Source organism: Stylophora pistillata, chromosome 11 (assembly GCF_964205215.1).
Source record: "Stylophora pistillata chromosome 11, jaStyPist1.2, whole genome shotgun sequence".
In the NCBI taxonomy this organism is placed as follows: Eukaryota; Metazoa; Cnidaria; class Anthozoa; order Scleractinia; family Pocilloporidae; genus Stylophora; species Stylophora pistillata.
Genome location: NC_142529.1, coordinates 7,021,517 through 7,049,099, shown reverse-complemented (window position 1 = coordinate 7,049,099; position 27,583 = coordinate 7,021,517). Strand labels below are relative to the sequence as shown.

Below are 27,583 nucleotides of genomic sequence, written 5' to 3'. Positions count from 1 at the left end.
ATTTACAATACTCTATCTTTTTGAAGGACCAAAACATGAATGGACTAAACGGATTTACTTATCAGACCAAAACATCCAGTCAGAAAAAGATTTTACATACTAGCCTCCCAGAGAATTTTGCTTCGTGTTTTGTACAGAATTAAAATGCTAAAGAAACGACGCCATCATCCACATTTATTAGTGCTGCGAGTCTGTATGATTTTTTATTACCAATAGGATAAATGGCGTACCTATAGTTTACAACTCTTCTTTAAATCAAGAGAAACGTTCATTTGAACACAGTTTCCTTTACGCCAAAAGTACTCATGTACAGTTAAGTTTTTTCTCTTTGATTAAAATCTCGTAAAACGACAACTCATCATTACTGGACTTTTTGTCTGCCCAGAAAGGAGTATAAATATTTTTTTTCATGGTTCGTAAAGCTGTTTAAAAATCATTCTTAAATCTATATTATCATTCTCTTAACGCTCTGTCTGTCAAAAGAATAAAGCTTAAATATGATACTTTATGATACTTTGATATCTGTCTCTTTTGGGTTACACAACATATGAAATTTGGATGGGACGCAATATAGGCTTTTAACAAATTAAGCTTGTTCAATGGTTCAAGGCTCTTGGCTTAACCTTTTTGTTTTGGAGTCAGAGATGAATATTACAAATCATCGAGTTGTAATTTTTTCTGCGAATACCAGAATTATCAAGGCGGTTACGGAACTTAAGTTCTCTTTATATGCCGTTTAAATGTAAACACTGATCAGGATTTCTTGGTAAACAAACTGAAGAGAGGTTTTCCCTCGTCAAAACTAGCGTGCGATGTTTATCGCAGAGCTGATCCTGATGTGAAGCTAATTTTTGTACGCGCTCATTATCAATTTATGAAACTTATCAATAAGATCCAACTGACTGGCTCACTAACTGTACTTAATTCAAACTAAACATCGACAACTGTCAAAAGCTAAAGATTCAAAAATCTGCAAAGTTTGAATAACATTTGAAAGAATCCAGGTATGCAAGGGTTGTCTTGTAACAGAACGAGTAGAGATCCTGAAAAAGGAATAGTATATAGCACTTTAAGTCGAGGCAAGGAAATAATTCCCTTATGAACACAGTCCGAGTGTCCCTGGTTGTTTCTAAGTAACTTACCAGAGTGTTCACAGCGCCAGGCCTTTTGGCTCGAATTAGTTTAATGGTCTTAAACACATCAACTGTTTGCTCAATCTTAACTCGTTCGATCACTGACATTATGGTAGCTAGACAGCCGCTACGACCCACACCATCACTGAAAAAACAATGAGTGACGCCAATAGCTCAAATAACGATAAGAGCTCCTATAGGTTCAGGTTTTAAGCAAGGTAATATGTTGTGGTTCACCTGACAGGGAATAATACCTGTCTCAAAGGCCTAGTCGCTTCATATTATGAAAACTGGGATAGTCACTGGCAGGTATGGGCCATTAACATAGAGACAATCTAAGCTAAAGTGAAACTTTGATGCATCTTGATTAATTCTTGCAAAAAATCCCATTTCGGAAACAAAGTTTACGGTCAAAACGTAGGGACTTAAGAGTCAAAGAGCTAAGAGTCTGGCAACGATTTCGTGCCCAACAGAATTGAGACGCAGTGTAATTCATGACAGTCAACCTTGAAAACTTTAAAAAATCACAAGAAGCCCAAGATAGCGCAACGCAAACACATGAAAATCGAGGAGAAGAGAAAGACAACGATCGAGTTAAAAATCGTTTTTTTTTCTTTTTTTGTTTTTCATTTTTTCTTTAAATGGCTGTGAGAATTCGTCATGTAAAGCAAACGCAATGAACTCTGCAGTATTGAGCAAAAAGCATTTTTCACTAAGAAATGTGAGAGGAAAAATTGAATTAATTTCTTTTCACTACAGAAAAATCTTTAATTTTACCTGCATTGAAAAACAATGACTCCATCTCCAGATTGTTGCTGAGACTGCTCTAATACAGTCAACAAGTCGAGTATTTCTTGGGGATCTGGGTTGGATTCTCCATTCGCCCATCCAGCTAATTGTATATGCTGTACCGTCGACGTCTTCTCAGGAAGCTAACGTATTGTCATTAATAAGTACTCTTAATATCACGATAAAGTGTTATCACGAATGCGATCGACACAAAAAATAAAGAAAACAAAACGCAAACAAAACGATCTCACACCAAGTTTCTAGGTCAGTTTTGTTTTTCTTTTTTCAAGATGGCGGCTGTTCCAAAGATGGCCGGCCTCTATTTCGTCTGACAAACCCAGCCCTGGTATGGGGACGAAGTTGTATTTCAAACACCACGTTTCTGTAACTAGTTTCTTGTATCCAGATTGCAAGTGACAATTTCTACGAAAGCTTGTTGCCAACTTCTTTTCTCATTTTATCCATAGGCTTGGCTTAATTAGTCCCCCTGCTCCTCTACAATTGTTGGGACATTCGAAGAACCTATAACTTTATCATTATCCCCAAAGTAACGTGTTATTCATTTACTGCACAATAATTAAATAGAATTACACCGTACCATCGCATTTGTAACGCTTAACTTGCTCGTCGTTATGTTCTTAGCAGTCTTTTTTGACAGAAGCTGTAAAGTGATGTCTCCATACTCGGCAGACCCTTCACTTGGCCAATATTGTGGATAACTCTGCCAAGAGATGCCAAATGCTAGAATCAGAAATACGTTTGGTATTTGGCATTTAAAATGAGTTAAATGTTATTGGTACCTCTTTTTCCTCTTTCAAACTGTTTAACATCACAACTGTGCCGATGTCACATTGTGATATCATCCTCCAGAAGTCGTCGATAGTGTTACTTAACGGGGCTTGAGTCAAAATGTATGCGTTACGTCGACCATAGTCCTAAAGAAGGTTATAAAATATGTCACCTGTGAGGAAATTATTGTTAAGAACGCAGAGCAATAATCACGAAAAAGAGAAAAGTTTATAAAAAATTAATGTTAGTTCATTGCATTGATTACTTTAAAGCTTTAACAAACAGCAGCAACTGTCTGATATATTTGACTAGGAACTGCAGAATATATACCAACTAACAACTGATTCGTCTTCCTTAGTATCGACCCTAAAAGTGAGACGTTGTTTACTTGTAACTCAGACTTGGGATAGCTGGTATTAAATTACTCATCTGCTTGAAGGCGCTGAGTCGCGACTTAATATTAATGAGCCTTTTTTGTGAAATGCAAAATTACTTCAGCGTCAAGATAATCATATATAGTTGTTTTGGAGGACAAATTAAGGCCAAAATGGAATGAGAACGTTTAAAGATAGTGACAACTGACTCGAATTGGAAACATAGAACTTGTAATATTTAGGCCACGTTACCATAACTTATTACTATATATTTTGATTAGTATATTGTCACGTACGAGGTGGCCTCAACTACAAGGCTGTCGGTTTCTAGAGGTCACCTCGTCAGACATTGAACTATGGATAAATTGTTAATATATTAGGAAACAGGAAATAAATAAATGAATAAAAACTAAAAAAAGGAGACTAAATACAAATCAGCCAAAAAGGAGAACCGAGAATCAGATCTGGGGAGGTATAGGATCCAGGCTCCTACTCCTACTGTACTCACGTCGACAAAAGAGGCGTTGATGTAATCCTTATTCGGCTCTGAGCTCCTCAGCATGACCCGTGCAGTGTCCACTTGAATAATAATAATAATAATAATAAAATAAAGATGTAGATTCGAAAACAAAAACAATGGTAAAAACAATGATGATGATGGTTGTCATCATCCAACTACCTACATGTTCAGGTCACAGCTATAATCGTGCTAAATTAAAAAAATCAAACGAGGTGTAAAAAGCAATATAAAATGTTGGCGAAATCTCCGTATAACTTTGTCCTGACTTAAGGAAATTATGAAATCTTTGCAAAGAGTCAGAAAACGAGGTGGACAAAGGATGAATTCAACCCACAAGAGAGCAATCCGTGTCTCCAGTTCCTGTTGGTGTGGGTAAAGTGGTGTTAATTACCCAATTAATGTTTTTCTGGTGTTACGCCAAACAGCAAAGAATTACAGTTTAATAAGAGTTAGGGCAGTACTTACTTGGTACTATATTGGAAAACCTGTTCTTGTTGAGGTTTGATTGTTTAAAGCCTTCCGTAAATTCTTCTCCTGAACTCTGGCAGCCGCTGACGATCTCCAAACGCTGGAAAGATAAATTATTTTCACGTCATTTTTCCCGTTTTGCAATAGAACTCGTTTGATATGAAACCACTGATTTTTACCATTATGACGTAAACTACTACCTTGAACTCTTCTGCATAACCAGTGTGTTTAGCACCTGAAAGGACCCTGGAAAGTTTGTTCATTCTAATCCGTAAGTCTTGGGAAGCGACCTCTGTAGTTCCACAGGTCAAAGCTTCCATCACAGCTTGATGAATGAACACGTACTGGAGCTATATAAAGACAAATAACGTTAAAGTTAATTTCACAAAAACAAAAAGAGCAAACACTGTTTCTTTATTGTCTTTGTCATCAATATTGCATTTGTGCACATTTTCTTTAGCATTCTTTTACTAAAAAATACAAATATAATTAAAGAAACGTTCAGTTAAGAAATGAAACTTTCATAACGTTGAGCCTGCTAATTTTAAACGTGAAAAATGTAGAGAAATTGAATTGAATTATATTTAATCACATCTGCACCAAATCCACACATCTCCATGGAGCGGGAGCACTCTATAAGGTTTACATAAGCAACATCAACTATGTCAGAGAAGAATCCGAAAAAAGTAACTCAAGTATCAAAAACTGTGTTACCCAAAGAGCTTCGAGCCTCGTGTCTCCTATTTCTTGTTCGAATATCCTTTCAAGAAAGGTTGTACAATAGAGTTTCCGATGGTGTCTGGAATACCACAGACAAAAGAGCTTACTATTTTAGGGGTAACATTTCAGGAAGACAGTAGGTTCATAACACATATTCGGGAAAAACTAATCAAAGCAAACAAGTGCCTGTTCATTTTAAGATCTTTAAGGAAAGAAGGGTACAATCAGGCCGAAATAGACCATCTGTTTCTAAATCTGGTTCTACCAAATATATTATATGGGCTGTCCGTATTTGGCGCTGTAAATTCCGAATTAACAACAATCCAATGTTTCTTAGATCGATGTTATAAGCGCAAGTATACATCCGACCACATTAATGTTTATGAATTGTTAGTTCAACAGGACACACGTATCTTCAAGAATGTTTTTAATAATACAATACACCCTTTAAGAGCTATAATGCCAAAAAAGAAATCAACCAAGTACAATCTGAGGAAAGAGACAAGTCACCATCCTAAAATAAACACTGATAGGTTCAAAAACACGTTTGTCAATCGCTTAATTTTTAAACATAATCTAGTCTTATAATTTTTATCTTGATTTTCTCTGTAATTTATATATATACCTTCTTTTAATGTTGTAACATAGGATATGTGTGATTATTTATCTTATGACTTAATAAAGATTCAATTCAAAAGATTCAATTCAATTCAATTACTTGTGACTACAGACAAATTATCAACTGAAGAAATTAGTCGAACTGACTTACATCATTCTGCACCATAAAGGGGCGATGCTTTCGCATCACTTGCACGTAATCATGTATGAACACTGTATTCTTCTTCTTAGCACCTTCCAGCATAGCGTCGATAGCAATGTACGCACCAGTTCGACCAACACCAGCACTGTCAATAAGCAATGGAATTAAAGATCACAGACAATCTTTGATCAGGTCGTAAAAAAAATTCGACCTGCAGTGATGAGTTCCTCTTTTTTTCAAACGCGGTGAAAGCTCTCTAAGAAGTAGTACCTAGGATATTACATATTATTAAAAACTGGATCATTGGATAATGCAATTCAAGACTTCTAATTGGCTTAGCCATTATGGTATATGAGCCAATATACCATAATCTAATATCTGTACATTGTGACATCCGATTTCTTATTACAAAATAAAGTCGAGAAGATATGTCTAATATGTTGGGGGCGTATTTTTTAATAAAACAATTATTCCACTCGCTCTTGTTGGATATGAGATGATTATAGCCAACGAGGCGCGTATCTATCATCTCATATCCAACGCGCGCTCGTGGAATAATTGTTAATTATTACAGTTTTTGTTCTTAAAGATTACCTGCAATGTACAACAAGTGGTCCGCCGGTGGTCTGATTTTGAGCGTGAACCTTCCATCTAAATCCAAGTAGCGCAGTGGAATGGTGTGGGACACCTCTGTCTGGCCACGAGGTGAAATGATATTGATAAACCTCACGCGTCTTTGTGCCCTAATTTCGATGAAAATTAAGACTAATAACTTTAATTTACTTTTACTTTTAAGGCTTAAAGGACGAATCACGATTAAAATGTCAGTACAAAATGGACTGACAATGGATTAACTTCGTTAAGGTGGTGACTAATTTTCACTGAAAGTAATATCCTTTCGAGTATCATCAAACCTCAGTTATTCAGAGTGCAGAACCGTTATCACCTCACAATCTCGCCTAGCCGAAATGTCTAATCGATGAATCCTTCTTCTAGTAGCCATGCAGTTCTCTGTGAATTAGCTAAGAGAATCTAAAGTTATATCACGACAAAACTCTGCAGTTTAGGAGGCAGTCTATTTTCATAAGCGGAGAGAAGAGGAGAAGAAGAAGTCTCATGTCAATAACTTCGATATCATCGAGTAAATTGCCTTTTTCTGGAGGTAAGATTAACTGTCATTGTAAGTTGATCTTTGGACCAAATTATAATTCATTCCCTACGTGAAAACAGACTTTGAAAAAAAATATGAAAAAAATCTGAAGTGCCCTACCAACAAATACGATGACGCTTGTAAGTGTCACGCTGGTTAACCTGACTCTTAAATCGTGCGATAAACGACTCAGCGTTTATTTATCCATAAAAGAATTGTGAAAAACAACATTTTCTGTAAAAAAAAATTTAGGCTTAGCTCCATTTTCAGAGTTATTTGTTCTTTTTTAGTTTCTTACCGTCATTAATTTTAAGGTTCGGATGCAGTAGTCAGCGAAGTTTTGTGTCTTAATTAATGTTACTCTGATAGATCCAAACATAGTAGTACTGTCTGGCCAATACTGATCACACTTGTTCTAAAAAGTGAAAAAATTGCAAACGTATCAGTCGTCTTTTAAAACATAAATATGTATATGTGAACGATCCTTCGCAGTAAAGCACTATTTGAGCAATAGTGAAAATCAGACCTGACATCGTTTTCCTTACATCGTTTTCCAGGTCTAGTATTCTGTTTTATACACCTGGCACAATAAAGTTTACCAACATGGATGTAAAGAACACATAGATAATTATAAACGGAAATGTACTTTTTACACCAGAAAGGCTGACAGTAAGAATACCTTTCCTTGCTCGACTAAGTCGGTTAACATGACGATAACAAAACAGTTTTCCTGCCAGATCATCCGCCAGAAATCGCTGATTGTTGTAGAGGTTGGACCTGACATAGTAAAAATTTTCAACAAAGTAAAGAGAGACTTAATAGAGACAAACCATTCGGACCTAGCTAAACGCAGACTTACAACAGCAATATAACCGCTACATTTTTTTTAACAGTTCTCCAAGCTAAGCAACAAAATATACAACCGACCGTGAGTTGGAAGTGTGATTAACGTCTTGGCTTTCTTTAAGAAATTTGTTGTAATTACCTTGTGTTGCAATGTAGTTCACTGATTCTGCATCAAATGTCTAAGAATGAAAAAGAAGGAACGATTAAATCATGACTGATTATTCGATTCAGAGACATAGGTGATTCTTTCGCTCTCTCTATTTCCAGCACCTTTTGCATATTAACACGTCTATGATTTAAAATGAGGAGATAAAACTTAATCTTCGTTAAAATTCTCACTTTCTAAGTTCTTCGTTTGTAATGTGTTTTTAACTTCTCCATCCGTAACAATCTTTTGAAGTATACTTAACGCTTTAGTGTTTGGCGACCCCGGTCCATTTCAATAACAGCGCATTTCCTTCGATAGTTGAGGCCAATACCAAAGAAATCACACAGCCAAGCAGAATATGGGTTGATATCTCAATGAGCCAAAGAGAACTGTATTCAAACTGCCTAAAGCGTGTGAAACACTTCAGTTTTTTATCTAATTGATTAAAAAAGTGACACGAGTTTACGGGAACAATTTACAGAGGGAGGTAAAATAAAACACTGCAATCCCGGGTTACCCCCTATCTTGGGTTAAAATTGCTTTATAACAAATTATCTTTAACAACCCAATGGAGAATTCAACATATATTGTTGTACTTACCGGAATATAGCTAGCGTTGATGTAGTCAGACTTTGGATCACCCTCTATTTTCTCCAAAACAACACGAGAATGATCATCTGTCACGAGAAAGAGCCAGTCTTACATATTTTGTAACGTTTGTTATTTTCACAAGAGTATTTATATTAGGTTGCATAAATTTAATACTGCTGAATTATTTTAAGCGTGCTTGTAAGGTGTCTCAAGGGGCTAGTACACTATTTAAGGTTCGTTAAGTTATGCAAGAGCCATTCGAGGCATCTCTTTCAACCCTAGTTTTTTTATCTTATTTACTGTTGTAATTTTCTCTGAGTTTGTAAAACTGTAATGCTGTTTTTGTAACGCTTTACGCTCGCTGCATCAATAAACGAGATGCCCGCTCCTATTCTGTGTTTTGTGATTATTTAGATTAGTTACAAAATATTTTATAATCGTTTCAGTGTGATTAGAATATAAAAGTATTTACAGAGGTGAATCTCTCAAAGAGGAATCTCTACCCTCTATAACTCACTCGCGCTCAAACTTATTCTCACGCGGTGACCACTAGTAAGTTGCTGGGCGTGGAAATCCTGGTTCGCCTACTTCGTCCTTTGATCACGCGATCACAGAGGATTCCACTTAATTAAAGTGTCCCAAAAGTGATTTTTTTTACTGCAAATTTAAAATTGAGATCTAAACTCTGCGTTCCACCGAACGAGTACTTTAAATCCCTTTTTGCATAAGATACAACTGAGTGGAGCAGAATGAATAAAATGCACTTACAGGTCGTAATATTTCCATAACGGTTTTTCACTTTGTTGTCTTTACCAGCGTCCCAAGAGAATGGTAAAATGCTGGGTAATTTCTGTTAAAGATACAATAATTAAAAAATTCGATTAGCTACGTCCACAAACAAGCTAAGAATACAAGTCGCTCTACTCACTGAACATTTGAAGGGGCGGGTTGATGATCTAGCAAACAATAACTCCAAACACACTAAATTACTTCAAAACAGCAACAACAACGTCAATCACACAGCATTTAAAGTCTTACGAAAGGAAAATTCCTTCGCTATAGAAAACTTATGGAAAAGTATTTTCCGTTATTCATATTACATGACGGCAAGCTGCGCACAAATGACCAAAGGTACTAGTGACGACCAAAGCTTAATGTTATCTAAAAAAAAACCTTTGTCTCGCAAAAAGCTAGCTAACCACAAATGAGTTTAATACATAAAAGAACCATTCTGGAATAGAATTGTCATTCAGTCCCCAAAAAGTGACCATGTCATCTCATATAAATTTTCGAATTTGGTTCCTCACACCTTTTTCCCTGACAGGTCTCTATGTTCAAAACTTGGCAGGTGTTTTTGTAAGGAAACCTCGTCGACGAGAATACTGCAATCACGGTATTTGCTAATGGAAATCCCCTTAAAAAGCTATCATTAGCAAATGCCTTGCCTTGAATTCCTCTTCCAGCACGATGGCTCCATTAGCTGATTTGTCCTTGAAATATTTTGCAAACTCCGACACAGGAATTGGTTTTGGCTTACCATCATCAGCCTCACTGTACACCGCTTCTTTTTCCTCGCGGAGAGATGCTTTCCCATCAACTGTGTTAGAAGTATCACAGGAGTTTGGTTTTATAATGAAAATGAATCCCTTAAGCCGGGTGTGACAAATACTTAATTTCTATTGTATCGCACAACCCAGCCCAAAATTTACCTTATTTCTTATTTTATTTCCACAATGACAGAACGCTTTCAGACTGCTAATCCTCGTGATAAACCAAATTAAGCCTTGCTCGCATAAGAGGTATTTGGAGCTGATTTGGTAGGGTGTCTGGCCGAAAATTCGAAAGGTATGACGCTCCCACTTGAACGGACAACTCGAAATGTTTCTTTTGTCCTGCGCTCGAGACAGTTGCAACAATTGCACGGTTTCAGAACCGAACCCAGACGTCTCTTTTAACATTTCTGTGTTGTTTTTCTGACAGTTTATCGCCAATTATATTTAAAATTCATATGGTGATCAGTAATTATTTTCACTTCGTAAATTATCCTTGCAGTGAGGAATCTAGTGAAGAAGTCGTTTGCTTAAACCACTGAAAAAATCATTGATTTATACAAATAACTCTTTTGCAATATCTTACCATTTTCATGAGAAGGAATGTTCGACACATTTTGAGAAATTATGCCGGCTGTACTTCCACTGGACTGAACGGACTCCATTCTGAATTCCCCAAGTGGAACGTGTGCTTTGTTCCTGTTAACCTCTTGGCCTGACCTCTCACTCTGTCTCCTCCTGAAACGGCCAGGGGAATCACGCAGTTACATCAGGCACTCAAAATGGTTTTAGTTTTTCATGATATTGCATTTCATGTTATGGAACATGATCAAACAATTTGTGTCTACCCTTTTTGAACATCATTAAGAAAACTACTGCTGGAGGAGTAAATAGTGACTCCGTAAACTCATTCAAAGAGAAGTCCCTTTCACAGTCATTATGAAAATGTATTACTCGGTGAAGCATACCTCCGATATACTAGAATTGCCACAAGAAGCAATGGTACCAAGACTATTACCAGGACCACAGGAACGACAATCTGCACAATACTAACAGATTTAGAGGCATCACTTTTTCCTACTCCTACCCCTACAGCATGTGTATCAAAAAGAGAAGAACACCCATTCAATGTTAGTTATATTTAATTTATGAATACAGAGTCATTATCAAGCTGAGTGTCTATGTTTTTAGAAATGTTGGGTTTACACTGAAACTATAAAATACTTTCACAAGTTCATCATTGCTATTTCGACTCAAAATCGTAATTAAGTATTCATCTTGCCTCCAGTGACACAAATTTTTGCAACCTTGCTGACTGGTCCTTCTAAAATGACCTGTAAAAGTAAAATACAAAGAAAAAGTCTTAATATATTAATCAAAATTAACATTTTCAGTTTTTGTGGACGTTACAATAGCTGGCAAATGTAATCTTCCAGTTTAGGAAAAGTCGATTTCGTATTGTGTTTTATCACAGACCTTTCTTTCTCCCTTTATTGCGACACTGAGGACACTTTCGAAATTGCTGATCCTAACAGCATTCACGACGCTTGTCTTTTCGGAATAGTTTCGATAGAATTTGGTAGGAATGGGTAGCTAGGAATACTTGGCGGGTAGTTTTTGAAGTAGTATTTGAAGTTGTGGAGGGCCTCCCTCCTAGTGAGGCCAGGACTTACCCAGGAAACTTTGAAGGTTCAGAGCTGTTTTTTTTTTTCTGCCTTTTAGGTCTATTTCAATTCATGTTCCCATGCGGTTCCTAGAAGTCAACCTGTTGAAAAGTACCACAGGTGCGATAGGAGCACAATGCTTCTTGAGTAAAGGCTACGAACGGATAGATCTAGCACTGAGCAATCTGGCTTTCAGTCAGATTGCTCAGTGCTTGCTTTTTATCGAAGTTATTGCTCAGTCACTTGCTTTTTATCGAAGCTCCTACCTATCTCCATGTAAGTTCACTGGTAACTTTTCAGAAATTACTTACACCATTGTCATAAGTCATCGCTCTTTGGAACACAATGTAGTCCTCTCCGTTCTGGAGTTCTTTGTTTCTATACGCTCCATACGTTTTTCCATCGCCAACAGTGAATTCCCAAGACTTTTCATTCCTCGGAACATTTTCTATCTCAGCAGCAACATAAAAAGACAGGTTTCCTATCCCGGCTTTATTTGAATCCTTTAGTTTTGAAGCATAGTCAATCGGAAGATCTTCCACCCCATCAACAATATTTAGAACTATAACTTGATGGGAACTGAAAAGGAGGAGGTTGGAGTGTTTACAACGTCCATGGCACTGAATGCGAGTACACGAATCTTAAAAATAACATTTACGGATAAAACGTTGACTAAAAGAAAAACAGGTTAAGAAATTTGAGTCATAAATATTTCCTTTTTATCAAAATAAAACTTTGGAGTGGTAACTTTTTGGGGCAACAAAATACCAAATAATTGCAAGCAAAAATAAAGAACACGAAAGGGAAGATCAACACGGATGGGGACTATAAAACTCAAAAATCCAGGCGTTCCTTTAATGGTGGCGACGAGCATAAAGCTAAATGAGTACTATTTCAGTCAAGATCAAGGTTTGTTAGTCCCCCCCAAAAATGAGTAACTCACCTTATTGGGCCATTTCTTTGTTCTGCCTGCCATAGGTGAATCACAACAGTTGTAGTCGAAATACGTTTATTCGCCAGCAACAGTACAGCTGGAGAGATCGGGGCTAAAATGAAAAAAAAAAAAGTTGTAACAGGGTTGAAAGGGAATTTTCTCCTCAAAAATGTTTGTGTGCTGTTTATGATAACGTGCTCAAAATTGGAGCACAAAAAAAAAAGTCAAATAACCGATTCAAAATTAGCCTTGGTAAACTTACCAGACAATTAACTATGACAAAAATTGGACCAGTATTATATTTATCGTTTGTAAGAATTATAGGAATAACATGTAGGCTTACAAATAATTTTTTAAAAAAGCGTTAATATTCCTTATTCGTATATTTTTGGATACGCAGGATTGTTTGATGAGTTAATCAGTTTCAATGATCTATCAGTCTAAAATTCTGTCTTAACATTGATAAACAACTGCTCTTGTAAATCAAATTTTACCTCTCGTCTTTGTTTTGACGCTATCAGGAAATCCTTTGGGTTCTCCGAGTCCACATACAGAGCTTACCATAACCTGAAACTCGTAGATAGAACCTGGAACTAAACCTTTCATAGTGTAGGAAGTGGAATTGTCTACATCTTGGAGACCTTCCTCTCTAAAGCTTCCATTGTAAGGCTTTGTTCCGAGATACTTCACCTTATGAAACAAAGATATTTTCATTTAAAACTTCACATAGCTTTTAAACAGTCTATCTTGTTCAAAAAGAGAAAGTTGTCTCTAGTTTTGCATTCGGGAAATACGCCATGAAAAGACAAAGACAATCATCGACAGGAAAAAAAACGCGAAATGTAGAAGCGAAAATGTCACTCAAAAAAGAAGAGCTATCTGTTCCGTCTGTCTGGCCTGCTTATCCTTGAAAATTATCCAGCAAAAACTACAAAAAAGGCTCAACACATGATATCTGGCATTAAAAGTTAAGAAAGTGGAGTTACAGTTGTAAGTTGAAGGTTTGCGTTGTGCTCCTAAGACCAGAAAAGAATGCAAGTTCGCTAAAAGTAAATTTCCAACATAAAAATATTATTTCCCCTACCCGCCCTAAAACATCGTTTTATAGTTTTCGTTCGACTCACTCTATAGCTGAGGCCTTCTTTTGTCATGAGCTCTGGTTCTTTCCATTCCAGCGTCACTTGGGTTGCTCCAACATTTGTTGCATTTAACCCCCAAGGTGTTCCTGGGTCTATCAGGAAAGTGAGAATAGTAATAATACTTACGGTGAACATAAATTTCCCTAAGGAAGTTGAAAATTGCGTACAGGTGTCGCATAATTTAGTTCCATGCATGCCAAAACAGAGACCATGAAAGCATTGATTATTATTCAAGATTATTATGAATGAAAACGACCCCGCCAATCTACGCCTGTACGAAGCATTTTTCATTGGAAAGTACAAACCGACACTCAATTCCCGGGAAGAATGTAGTGAATTTGCAGACCTCCTATTTTAGCATCTCGTTTTAATGCTCTTTTACACCCTTTGTTTATACGCTCCATCATTAGAGCCTTTATTATGTTTCATTCACAGTTTATTCCCACAGCCTTCACACATAGTCACGTCTTTCACACAGTTCACCCCACACTCTTTTTACATATATATATATATATATGTAGCGCTGCCGGAATATTTTCTTATCCCTGATGATGCCGTTGATCAGCGAAAGCTCGGATTTATCAAACAATTTACTTTTTACAGCAGTGTAACGCTTCATTCGATTAATTTGTATATATTTCGAAAATGCTGCTGAAGGACAACATGAACAGATCTATGCGCGGTGTTTGAAAATGTCCCCAAACATGCGAGCTAAAAAAATTTAAATTCAAGTGTTTTCTTTCTAGCGTTCCAACGGTTTGCAAGGGAGCCAGTTTGAAATTGAAAGTCAAAAATGGACTCTTAACGTTTCCTTTTCAATTTTTTCGGTCGTAGTTGTTTTATTTCAAGACCACACTTGCACACATCTGTTGATCAGTTGATTCTAAAAGGTGGGTTCATTAACGAATAAAAAATACAAAAAGAGTAAGTCCAAGATGGCGGATGCCTGAAAAAATGTCAGCTGTTTTATGACAATCTCTTTATTTATGATGTAAGTGTTCTGATTTCCTTTTTGAGATATCCCTTTGTTTTGATGGGCCAATGTGATTACTGGCTTTGGTTTGACTAAATTCAATCGAAATATAATCCAACTGCTGTATATCGCACTACACACCTGATGTTCTTGGTAGTTTTACAGGTGGACCATATGGACCGGGTCCTACTTTGGTATAAGCTCGAACAGACACTTGGTATCGCGAACAAAGCAACAATCCACTCCATAAAATGAATGTGTTTGTTGTATTAACTGTATTGCTACTTAAAGACGATCTTTCCTGTTTTGTTCCCCGAGACAGCAATTCTTGTTTGACGCTATACAGAATAATGTCGCCATTGCTCTGTTCTCTTGTTAATGGTTCCCATGAAATGTTTAAGGAGGTCTTGTTGACATGAGCAGGTATTATACTAGCTGGACCACTACTAGGTTCTAGAAGAAAAAAGATTGAGTCAAAGTTAAAAGTCATGCCCCAACAAGACGTTTTTAGCAAGGGTCTAAGCATGTCATTTCGAGCCACTTGTCAATTTTTCTTCATAGATAATCACCTTCGTTCCTCTTATTTTAACTCCAATAACTTTTTTAATCAAACCAAACTTTTGTTTTGTGGTTGAATTAAAATTGAAATTAATTATTTCACTTCACATAAACCGACTGAAATAAGCGTACCGGCAACGTACATCTTGCTTCTCATTATCATCGCATCTTATCTATGCAGAAGATAAGATACGGGATACAGAATATTGCACTTACTATATTCCGGGACATAAATATTTAGAGAGGCATTTTTTCCAGGTTGTAATGTCTCAGCTCTGACGTTAAACCAATAAGAGACTCCACTAAACACATTAACTGTGTAGTTAAAGACATCTGGTCCAAAGGTCTCGCTGTGAATATCATATGCATCTTCACTGTGGTTGTAAAACACGGTGTAGTTCCTGATAACTCCATTTGGTTCTGAAGGTGCTTTCCAGGATAAAATCATCATTGGTCCCTGTAACGCAGTCGGTGTTTTAAGGTTATGACTGAGGGAGGAAGGAGGACTTGGTACTAAGGAAAAAGCTATAAGGAGAATTCAGAATTAACATTTAGTGCTTTAGGAATTACACTTAATTTGGATTGTAGTGTAAAACAATGATCACTTTAAACGTACAGAAATTCTCATAGAATACTGATTACCATGATGTTTTTATCATCTAGAAATGTTCTTACGACTTTCAAGGAACTCCTTGGTCCATCGCCAAGAGATGTGAAGGCTAACACTTAAAATTCATGATCTGTATCAGCTTGACTGAATGCTGCATCGTCGATGCGTATTTCGACTGTTGAGCACGTATCACCCAACAACAGTAGACAAGTTAGGGTTAATGTTAGGTTAGGGGAGGGGTGGGTGCGCAGTTGTTCAGATACTGACATTGATCCAAATTAATATACAGCAGTCAACTGATACCAAGTTACAATTTTCTTGACTAAGTTATAACGAATTTTAATGATCAGATCCAAGGGAATAATCAGGATTTCTACGTATAATATACAAAGTCAATATTATATTACTGCACCTGAACATTCCAACCCAACTTTACAATGATAGGCTCTTAAAAACCTACCAACAGTGGAAGTGAAACTGCCACAAACAATCAAGTTTCTCACCATCTTTCATTGTTCTCTCCACCACAACAGAACTTTTTGGTCCATCACCATGAGACGTAAAAGCCAACACTTGAAATTCATATTCCGTGTACTTATCCAGACCAGTAATAACTCCTGAAAAAGTTGTTCCATCATTGATAGTTACAACAGACATTGACCCCATAAACCCTTTCTTTTTGTAGAACAATTTGTATCCTACAATGATTCCATGTCTGGAATACACGGGAGGTAACTGCCAGGATGCTCTAATACTTGTAGAGGAGCTTGCAGATAAAGTCAAGTTACTGGGTGCTTGTGAGGGAACTGAAATAAAGACAGAATGATAATTGAATAATAGAAATAATAACGTTGATAATAATAATAATAATAATAATAATAATAATAATAATAATAATAATAACAAAGAAAAGTACTGTTAATGCTGTCGCATTAGATTTGTACAGCGGCATTTACTTTGAATTTTGTTACCAGTCTTAGCTCGGACAAGTGACACATATTTTCACTGTTCGAGACAAGGTTGTACCTCGGCCAACCTAAACGAATTTCAGGGCGTTAAATTTGCTTTAAGGATCTTATTGACAACGGTTTTACTCGTCCTATATAAACAGAAAGACCAAACGGAAACGGAGGGCGATGTAACAAGGAACCTAAGGAGTGATTAAAGGTACAAACAATTCAACGAGGCCGAGCGTTTTTAATCTTCAGGACAGTATTTATTACCGACGGTTACAAGTACATAGAAAGAAAATTAATAATAATAATGATAATAACAATAATAATAATAATAATAATAATAATAATAATAATAATAATAATATTTATCTTTTTGTATGCATACTAATAATCAAATTCAACCCGGCCTACTGTGCACTAAGCTTCGCTGTCCCAAAACTAACTGAAGGATGTAAACTTTCCATTTGTAGAACCCTTTAGATCACACTTCCACCACCTCCATGAATGGAAGTCATACTGGTTAAAGCTTTTTTGTGGAAAATGGCACTTATTTGTTCTGCCTAAAAATTTTTGCCCAAATGGAGTCAAACTATACTCAACAACCAAAGAGGCAAACTAATAAATTAACCATCCTGCCACAGCCCTAAAATTGCAGAATGTGAATATTGATTGATACCACATAAGACAATATACCTTTAGATATAAGTACTCCATACACCTCTACTCTCAAAGCTTTGTGACCAGAATAATTCACAGGCTGCAAACGGATGAACCTTGCCCTCACATCTTTGAGATTATGTTTGACGATTTCATTTCTTCCAGAATTGCCTCTGAAAATCTACAACAATTATACAGGAAAATTCATTACCTGGCCAGGGAATTCCGAATTAAATTGCACGAGAAAACCAATACCATGAAGTAATGAGTGCGATATCGGTTTACAAGTGCAATTTAATGCATAATTCATGAGTCAGGCAATGAATTTTCCTTGAATCGCACAATTGAATGAAAAAGGGAAAAAAGAAAACAGCAATAGAGCGTGAAACAAGAGATGAGAAACAATATCACTCAGCCTCGTTTCCAACTCGCAATTCCACACTAAATACTTCACTTCGTTAACCGATCAGAATGCCAGAATTTATCTAATTATGTGATTCTGTGAAAATATGAGATGATGATTTTATTGTAGATCAATTTCATTGTTGGTAGCATGGCAGATTAGAAGAATGCCAACATAACATCCCTCAGCGCTAACTAACAGCCAACTGTTAGTGCACGCTCTAGCTAGACAACATATGAGGCCACTGTGCTTTTAAAAAAGTATCCAGAAGCACTCCCTTTTTCCTGATTTATAAGGTCAGTTAATCCAATTTACATTACATTATATCTCACAAATAAAGTCTTCAGGCAACTTGCTACACATGCTAACTGGGATGTTTACCCTAAAACAGATACATGTATGTTCCTTACTTTTAGAGCCATGCATCTATGTCCACCCAAAATAGTATACTTGTTTCTATTTAAATCTCAAGCAGGACCATGAGGAGAGATGTATTTCAAAATTGTGACCTTCTATTACAGTCTAAGAACACATCAACCATTCCACAAGCTATCTCTAGGGTTCAGATTTCAGGGAGTTACGCCCTCACATTTAAAGTGCACCTAAACCCAAAAATATTTTTTGCTTAATGAAATAAGCGTATTTTTTGGAGTATTTCTGTGTAAAAATTTTTTTATCTGCTCAAATCTTCAATTTTCTGTGTCCAGTCAAAATACAGAAAATCGGCCGCCATCTTGCCCCATGACCGAGTTTAAAGAGGAATGGCTCCATAGCGGGTAATGTGACGTCAAATCGAGAACACGAAAGTGTGCCTTTCACACATTTTCACTTGTTTGGAAAGGTTGTAGTCGATATTGTCCGAAAATATGCCGACTAAGTGTGTTGTAGAAGGATGTAGCAACGTGCGAAATTTTCAAGAGGGTATCGCGCTTCATACATTCCTCATACAACACACCTAGTCGGCATATTTCGGACAACATGACAACAGCCGTCCCAAACAAGTGAAAATGTGTGAAAAGCAGACTTTCGTGTTCTCGATTTGACGTCACATTACCCACTAGAGCCATTCCTTTTTAAACTCGGTCGTGCGGCAATATGGCGGCCGATTTTCTGTATTTTGACAGGGCACAGAAAATGAAAGATTTGAGCAAATTAAAAAATTTTTGCACAGAAATACTCCAAAACATAAGCTTATTTCGTTAAGTGAAAAAAAGGTTTTGGGTTTAGGTGCACTTTAAAATCTCCCTTTAGCACACTTCCAAGAATATCTTGAACAGCTTTGAATTACATCTCTGCTGTAGCTTTTTAACCAACCTTGTCAACATTGTTTTCCTTGAAGGTCACAAAAGTGGAACCATCAGAGGATAGCTGTAACTTATACTCTGTTGTCCAATCATTAGAAGTTGACATCCCTTGAGTAGCTACAGCACAAATAAGAAACTCATACTGCAGATCAATTTGCAGATAATCATCAGGATGGTCATTTCTGCTGGTTAACCATCCCCCATATGCATTCAGTCGACCTTTAGAAGCTTCAAAACTGCTACTTGATGCTGAGAAGCTGGCATCAGGGAGTGTGTCATTGCTAGCCACACCAATGGCCTGCATTTGGCAAGCTGAAATCAGTCAAAATAAAATGAGGAACAGATTGATTTATAAAGCATGCAGACATATACAACACATGAGAAGTAGACAGTAAACCTGCCAATCCAAAACTAATTTGCATTTGTATAAGATTCAGTAAAAATAAAATCATCTCACGTATGATCCAATGGTTTTCATTAAAATGAATAATTAGGTGTACATGTATCAAAGTAATTTTTTTCACTTTCTAGTGGAGTGACCAGACTAACTAGATAGATGACATCTAGCTATCTTCAACATTGTATCAACACTTCCCACTTCACAGAAAGTTTGAAAACAATTCGCTTAAATTTTACCTGCAAGTACTGCAGGAGAGTAAACTGATTGAGGAAAATGGCAGTAAGATTGAGCCAACAAGGAGTTTGAGTCTCCCAAGTTCAAATCATTTTTACTGTTTCAACCATAACAACAGAGCTCATCACCCTTACAAAAAAAGATAACCTTGAAGTATACTTTAAGTATACTATAAGTATACTGCATCAATAATAGTTAAACTGCAATCATACTTCAACAATACTTCAATAGTACTGCACTTACATAAGTACAACTGCAGTACTATTTTTGAAGTACACTTAAAGTATACTGCTCAAGGTAAATCATTTTCTTTGTTGTTGATGTAGAGTACAAGTATACTTAAAATGTCTCACACAAATGTAAATCATGTTCAGGTCTGATTAAGTAGGAAATAACTATACTGAAAAGGTACTTATGCCTCAGTTGATAATGATCATTGATTACTTTAAACGTGCAGTCATGTTCCGAATGCCCAAGATCATAAAGGCAATGCATATAGAAAAAAACCTATGAGCTAGTGTACATTAGTATTATAAATAGGATTCAATTAAAAAATATCATATCAGGGCTATCTAATGATTGTTTGGTTTTCATCTAAATATTTAATCAGGTGCATTAATTTAAGAATTTTTTTTCAGTCCCTAACACCAGACTTTCACCACACGTGCTCAACGTTGTGTCTACGTTTTCCAATTCACATAAAAGGCTTGAAAAAGAATTTCACTTAAATTGCACTTCCATGTACTGCAGTATAACTATATATCACCTAACTATTTTAGAGTGAAGGATAGAACCTTATGAGAACCTATGGCATAAAAGGGTTTCATGTGCATTCGCAACTACAGCAGAATTAAATTAAGCCCTCTAACTAATTGGAAAACAAATCAAGAATTGATTTGAAGTAGTGGGGCAAATTAATATTCTCCAAACTTTAATAGTAGATGCAGAAAAAGAAAAAATTGAGGAAAAATTGGCAGTAAGATTGAGCTTGTGCAGTGAGTTTGATTTTAACAAGTTCAAATCATATGTGCAGGCTCAACCATAACAACAGAACTCATCAGTCATGTTCAGAAAATGCCAAGATCCTAAAGGCAACGCACATATATGGAAAAAACCTATGAATTAGTGTACATTAGTATTATAACTCCTTAATGTAATACCTTGAGACTTCAAACAGTGTGAATTTGTCAAACATATAATATAGTTTATATGAGATGTGTTACCTCTCCTTTCAGAATAAACTTCTACCTCACAAATTGTGAGGTTTTTAGCGTCAGTTCTTAATTTTCTTATTGTCACATATCTTCCAAATAGAACAGGACGACAGAAAAAGGATACACCTTTTCCTTGTGGTAGACTATAACTCTGCTTATCTCTGCACTTAGGATAGGTAGTTCCTCCATTATCAGGTACTGTGCCTATATGGGGAATCAAGACACAATTTAAGCTTTAGCAGGAAAAGTAATGAAGAACTTGTTTACATCTACTATCGTTGTACAATGGTACGAGAGAGTCACATTAAGCCAGACAGCTAACACTACTGGAGATCACAACAAGCTTGAGTGTAGGACATTGCTTATCCTTCTGGCCCTGTTGTTCCAAGGCTGCATGGATAATGCTATCCACTGGATAAATTTCATCCACCTAGTACACAACACAGTACATTAATTTTTGTTGACATTTTCCCCCCGATAGTAATTTATCAGCTAAAATAGCATTTATGTCACCCCTTTAAGCAACTGGGTCCTGGTTTTCATGGAAACATAACAGAAAGAAGAACTAGTCCGTTATAGCTATCGTTTTTATGTTTAGGGAAAAGAAGAATGCAATGCAATGCAAAGCAAGGGCAAGAAACTGGACGTTCAGAACCAGAGTCCAGCTTCTATTATTCCAGCACATCTGGCTCATGAAGCTGAAGGACAGTGATAATTCATTGCGATGCATTATATTGTATTGTATTGTAATCTTTATTTAGACACGATCAATTCATCAGCCTATAAAAATACATATCACATATGCTAAGATATTTAAAATTAAAACTACATACTATAACACTAAAGCTGTTTTCCGTGAATGCCTTGCGTTAAACTTAAAGAATGTCATTGATCTTACGTTTAAATAACCCCAGAGACTCTGTTTTCTATCATTTTCTAATGACACTCTGAATATATAGATATAGATAAAGTTGATTAAAACCTATCAGTTGAAATTTGTAGACAGTTTGAAGTCTTTAACACATTGCCAAAATTATGAGACAGGATTGCTTAATGTAGGGTGCCCCCCAGTTTAGAAACAAAGTTTCAAAAAGTCATCTAACCTACCCACTCTGATCTCAAAATGCCACACCTCTGCTTGACTGACTAAGTATACTTCTGAAACTGGTTCAACTTGTCCCAGGTCAACTCTCCACCAAGGGTTGTGTTCTCCATCAATGAGGGTACAGCTTCCATTAACCCAGTTTGGGTTACTTATTCCATCAACTGCCCTGCTACTTACACTACCATGCTCTTCACTACTTTGACTTGTCTGTTTTCTAAATGCAAGATTATCTGAAATGACACATGCAATTATATCAATCAGCATCTGGTCACATTAAGAATGTGATCAAAAAAGAGTTTGGAACTAAGGCTCTAACTTAACTTTATCAAAAACTTTCAAAACTCTGCTACAAATATCTTGACTGTATTTGGTGACATGTACCTCGCAAATAGATTTCCACTTCACACAGTTGAAGAGACTGCTTCTTTATTGTTGATATCTCTACATATCTGCCAGTTGTCAGTGGGTTGGTAAAACAAACAGCTGATGCTGTGAAGCTAACAAAACTGTAGAGTCCTTTACACTGAGTGTTGTTTGCTATTTGTTGGTTGTTACCTGATATTACAAAAAAGAGACTATTTCAAAGGAAAATAAAATTTTGTTTGCATGTGCATATAAATGTAATTATCTAACTGGACCACTAAAAAAAAACAGAATATATATATATATATATATATATATATATATAATATATATATATCTAACATTGATTCGTTTGAAGCAACTTATAATGAAATTATGTGTAAAGGATTAATGATCATAATAATAATAATAACATTAATTTTTATATTGCGCGCTTTCCATGAAATGATCAAGCACGCATTACATCTCAATAATAATTATTAAAAATATACTATAATAAAATTGAAGCATACAACATATGTTAAGATACTAGCAACTAGCTGTCATCATAAAATTTTAATATAAAAATTAATAAAAAGCTTCCTTAAAGAGGTGCATTTTCAGGTGGCACTTAAAAATCCCTAGATCTGTGATAGAAAGAATCTCATGCAGTCGTGCATTTTAAGGGATTCAAATATCTCAATTCAGCAGCAACAGAAACATCAACTGATAAAGCAACATTAAACTCCCTTTAAAACATTTCTGCCAACATTCACATACACATACATATTTGTGTATGACAAAATTCTACATATCTAACAATGGTTTTTCAACCTTGCACACTGGAACTGCCCTAATTTAATACTTTTATTGTACCTTTTATCTGTAGCTTATCATATCTTGAATACATGAATGGTATAGTGACTGCTCACCCAATGTAATTTTATAGTTTTCACTTCTGGCCAACACTGCGGTATGCGTTGAAAATCTGTTGACTATGAATATGTCAGAGACTGCCACCTTATCTGAACCCAGGTCAACTCTCCACCAGCTTGGATTGCCTTCCTGAGTATGTGCACAGCTTCCATTTCTAAACTCCGTATTAGAATTACCATCCACTGCTTTCTCTGACACACCTGACACATTCAACTGAGTATTGTTAAATGTTGAAGACTGAAGGGTGGCCTTCCCAAGTGCAACATTTACTGTGTAAGGATAGAAAAGAAATAAATATCAAACGAGATTTGGGTTTTGTATTATTAGCAAGCTACAATAAACTTATGTTAGAGTAAATTGACTCCAAGTGAGAAAAGTAAGACCATATTATAGTCTGAACCTCCCAAAGTGCGGAAAACAAAAGTTGAATTCACGGAAAACGTGGCAATTTACTAACGTTTACCCGTGTTTTGCCTGCGGAAAATCCGACGTTTTCTGTGCGTTTTCACACAGGTGAATCCTATTATTCGGTAGTTTTTCTTTGTGGTAAATGCAGGTAGACGATTCATTTTCCGGCATTAACCATTCGGTTAACGCACTGCAAACAGCGTGTTTTCCTTTTGTTCATTGACATTTTCCAAGTGAACAACAACGTATTCATCAGAGTAAATATACACATTTTCCAGGAAGGTTAATGTGTGTAAATGCGGGAAAACAAAATGTTTTCCAGAGTTTGCAGTTCGTATAATGCATAGAAAATGCTGTTTTCTTCTGTTCACAACCATTTTTTGCCCGGAGAATGAAATGTTCACAAGAATTATCCAGTCGAAAGCATGCATTTTCCAACGTTTTTCCGCGATAGCGAATCCGAGAAAATTCGTAGAAACACATTTTGCAGTGTTTGACCTTTCATTGTTGTTCGGTTAACTTATGAAAAACAACATGTCTTCTGCCATTTACAGCTGTTTTGCGCATTCGAAGGTTTCATGCATTCCCCGGTATTTTCTGCAAAGGTAAATTCGTGCGAGGGATGAATTTTCTCACGTTTACAGCCGCTCGGTTAACAACGTTCATCAAATTTTCACTTCCTAGACTCGAACTCTACTGCAGGTTCTAAGGCATTTTGTCTTATTTCCCTCTCCCAGACAGGATAAGCACTCCTTTAATAATTATTGTCAAGTTTATTAATGCACAATGACATTAGTGGTACAATTTATTAAGAGTCCGAAATGGAGCCTGATAACAATCATGTTTCTTAGCCTTACTTTACACATGTCTCTGTCTAAAGCCAAAAAGAGGCAAAACTTAACCGTTCCAGTACAATTCATACAATAAAATTGGAAGGATGACTGTCTGAAAAATTATGTGTGGGTCAATATATACAAACTATTACCAGAAAACTGATCTCAAGATACATGTTTAAATTTCTAAACTTCTATTATAAGCATTTTGCAAAAATGAGTGTCAAGTGTTTGAAGAAAAAATAATTAGTTGAACTTCATGTGCCGAGGGAATCAAGGCAACATGCTGAGAATGTCACCTTACATTTCATCTTATGCCTGCATTAAATCTATTTGAAACACTTCTGATGTTTGAAATTGAGACACTACTCAATCTGATGGAGAACAAGAAAACTATAAAAGAGAAAATGAAAATTGTACCTTCCTCTAAAATAGCAGATCTGTCCAGGATTTTGGGCTCTTTAAAATGAGCATGGTAATTGTCCAAACTGATAAAAGTTCACTCAAATGCACAATTCACTCAAATATGAAGTAGTGTGATAATGTTCAAAAATTCCTTCATACATGTGAATTATTTTCTAAAAATACCTGCATTCAATCCTGAACCTAAGTGCCAAAGAGTGGTCAAGGAAGGGAAAATTCTAGAAACTGAATTCACTTTCCACTGACAATAACTTAAATGTAGACTGCTCAATAACTTAAATTGCTCAAAATATTACATGTTAGACATGTATGTGTTTACAGTCTTTACACTCTCTTGTAATTGACCATGATTGTACAGAAGTCTCACTCTAAATTTGCCAAATGGGGTGGTTTTTTGTGAAAAAACTGAAATCAGCAAAGTGTCAAATTAAAAGCTTAATTCAGAGAGAATAAAAGAATGGAGATGACAGACCTACATTATCTGTATCATTGGGTAAAAATATAGCAAGTTTATAGGAGATGGTCCCTAGAAGAGAGTTGAGTGACTGTATACTAAAATTACAATTAGATTAAAAAAGTGGTGACCCAGTGCAATTTTTCTGGGATCTCTCCACTATTTCTATGACTTGGTCTACCAACCCTTCTTTTCACTGACTGCCTCTTTTGCTGATTCATCATGGAAGACTTATACCTCTGGTCTAGTACATGGAAGAAGTTGGTAACTTCTTCCGTCCTCCAGGTAAGGAGCCTTGTCACCATTGATGTGGGATCTTCTTCATCAGACTCATCTGAGGAGACAAGACTAGGATGCAGGGGCCTCAAAAATTGCTTCTCTCTTCTCTTCTTCACTTGCCACTGAGTCTCTTATCAAGTTTCTAAAAGGGAAAATGTGTAAGAAGTTTTCATATTACTGAATGGTGAGCAACTCCTACAATAAAACAATTAAAAATCCCTTGATTGAACCTCAGTGTCACTGGTTTGAGTTGTTCTTGGCATAAAAAGTTTTTTATCACCAGATCTACAGTGTAACTTGAACCTTAACCAGTTTTTAGATCAAACTTAAATTCCAACCTTTTGAAATTTACTCAAACATACAAGCTGATAAGATATTTAAGTTTTAAAAGAATCAAACAACTTTTTTTACCCTTTTAATTCTCTGGTGCCTCTTTTGCTCCTTCTGATAATGCTCGTAGGTACCATTTTCTTCCTGTCGTCTTTGTTTCTTTGACGATGTAAAGTTTTGAGAAATAGCATCTGAAAGGAAAGGTATAGGTATGCCAAGATCAGTTATATAAACAAGATTGTCAGTTTTCAGGGCTGTAGTGAGCAAGGGACAAGACGGGGCACTTGCCTCATCTAAAATCAATCCAAAGTTAAAGACAAATTGTGTTTATTTGGCCAAACAATCCACGTTTGAACATACCTAGAATTCTTCTTTCGGTACAAAGAGAAGCATTTTGAATCTGCTCTATTTCTTTGACCTCTTTCAAGATGGTGGCTAATACAGCTTGGTTTGGTGGTTCATTCTCTCTGTGAGAAATTCAAATAATTGCATCCATTGATAATATGACAATCAAACTGAGAAAGATAACTTTCAAGTTAATTAAAACAGGATAAAACGGAGTTCTTGTGCTCGAGTATAAAGTGCAAATTAAAGAATTCTTTGTTCCAGATGTTTGGGCTTAGCCATTTAACAGTGGAAGTCTGATCAGTACGTGATGTTTTGTTGAGAAAGTTGCTCTCTATTTCTCATGGCCCAGGAATCTTTCTCAACAACATATCTTTTGAATTCCACTGATTAAGAGTTAAGCCCCAAATGTCTAGAACAAACTACACAATCACCCAGCTAGCTCACCATCAAATAATTCTTTGAGCGGCAAAGGATTGACATCACAAGCAAAAAAACCTTTATGTCTACTTTTCAACAATTTTTTGTCAGTGTTCCATGCAAGGTCCAACTGTTCCATCTTTGAATGAATATAGTGCTGTGAACGATACCAGTGCATTAGTATTAAAAAGTGCGGGTCCCATTTTGTTTCCAAACTAACTAATTAAGAAATGATAGCGCCTTTCAAACAGGACAGAAGCGGTCTTTCAAACATATCTACAGGCGGTTGTGCGACAAGACAAACAATAGGTGTGAGAAATAAAAAATTTGTATGGCGCGCATTTTAAAACCGGCTCTCGAGTTTGGTTGGCAAGCCGCAAAATTTTTTGAAACAAGTCCTCATAATTATTAATCTAATCTGCGTAAGAAACATGCACTAAGGACAACGTATATGTTGTCTATTAAGATTACTCACCGAGAGATAAGGATGGCGGGCGATTTTTCTTTTCTTTGAAGAATTTGGTGGCGTTAGCATTCCTAAAGCGCTTCCCTCTGCGATTGAAGGACAGTCCACAACTTTTTCTTCTAAAGCTGCAATCTTCTCCTCCTAGGCTTTGAAACTGCTCTCGAGCCGCGACTCGATACTCTGCAGCTTGTTAAGGATGGCATCGGTAATATCTGTCTGGTTTCCCTCGACGATTTGAAGTGAATCGTTTACTTGTCTCAACTGCGCTATGACTAACGATTGATCCGTTGTGTCCAATTTCTTTTGAACTTCAGTCAGTTTCATTAAAACAACGCGGAATTTTGAAGGACTGGCGTTT

The 27,583-nt window shown here is 36.3% G+C and overlaps 3 protein-coding genes and 1 pseudogene across 4 annotated transcripts in view; all 4 read right to left on the bottom strand.

Moving 5' to 3' along the window:
• Positions 1 to 27,583, bottom strand: part of LOC111335295 (protein sidekick-2) — a 67,444-nt gene that overhangs the window by 24,862 nt on the left and 14,999 nt on the right. The gene's annotated exons all lie outside the window — the stretch shown is intronic.
• On the bottom strand, positions 162 to 10,927 carry LOC111335298 (receptor-type tyrosine-protein phosphatase alpha-like). Its single transcript, XM_088737444.1, has 18 exons — positions 10,807 to 10,927; positions 10,425 to 10,576; positions 9,734 to 9,885; positions 9,057 to 9,138; positions 8,298 to 8,374; positions 7,689 to 7,728; positions 7,383 to 7,480; positions 7,002 to 7,118; positions 6,148 to 6,296; positions 5,563 to 5,698; positions 4,274 to 4,423; positions 4,071 to 4,173; positions 3,594 to 3,664; positions 2,723 to 2,857; positions 2,521 to 2,643; positions 1,911 to 2,065; positions 1,143 to 1,278; positions 162 to 1,043 (listed from the first exon to the last, which is right to left on the bottom strand). The coding sequence occupies exons 2-18, from the start codon at positions 10,501 to 10,503 to the stop codon at positions 963 to 965; spliced, it is 1,884 nt and encodes a 627-aa protein (XP_088593570.1). The 5' UTR covers positions 10,504 to 10,576; positions 10,807 to 10,927; the 3' UTR covers positions 162 to 962.
• On the bottom strand, positions 10,967 to 23,558 carry LOC148719843 (uncharacterized; the record flags this gene model as incomplete). Its single annotated transcript, XM_088739171.1, has 14 exons — positions 10,967 to 11,172; positions 11,814 to 12,081; positions 12,446 to 12,548; positions 12,931 to 13,126; positions 13,561 to 13,667; positions 14,690 to 15,001; positions 15,323 to 15,631; positions 16,220 to 16,522; positions 17,366 to 17,510; positions 19,047 to 19,348; positions 20,894 to 21,088; positions 21,992 to 22,219; positions 22,371 to 22,544; positions 23,264 to 23,558. Coding segments are annotated over 14 exons (3,006 nt in total), but the record flags the coding sequence as incomplete, so codon positions are not given.
• On the bottom strand, positions 24,442 to 26,898 carry LOC111335309 (uncharacterized; annotated as a pseudogene). Its single transcript, XR_015993349.1, has 4 exons — positions 26,787 to 26,898; positions 26,355 to 26,471; positions 26,076 to 26,185; positions 24,442 to 25,806 (listed from the first exon to the last, which is right to left on the bottom strand). The product of XR_015993349.1 is annotated as an uncharacterized LOC111335309 (transcript).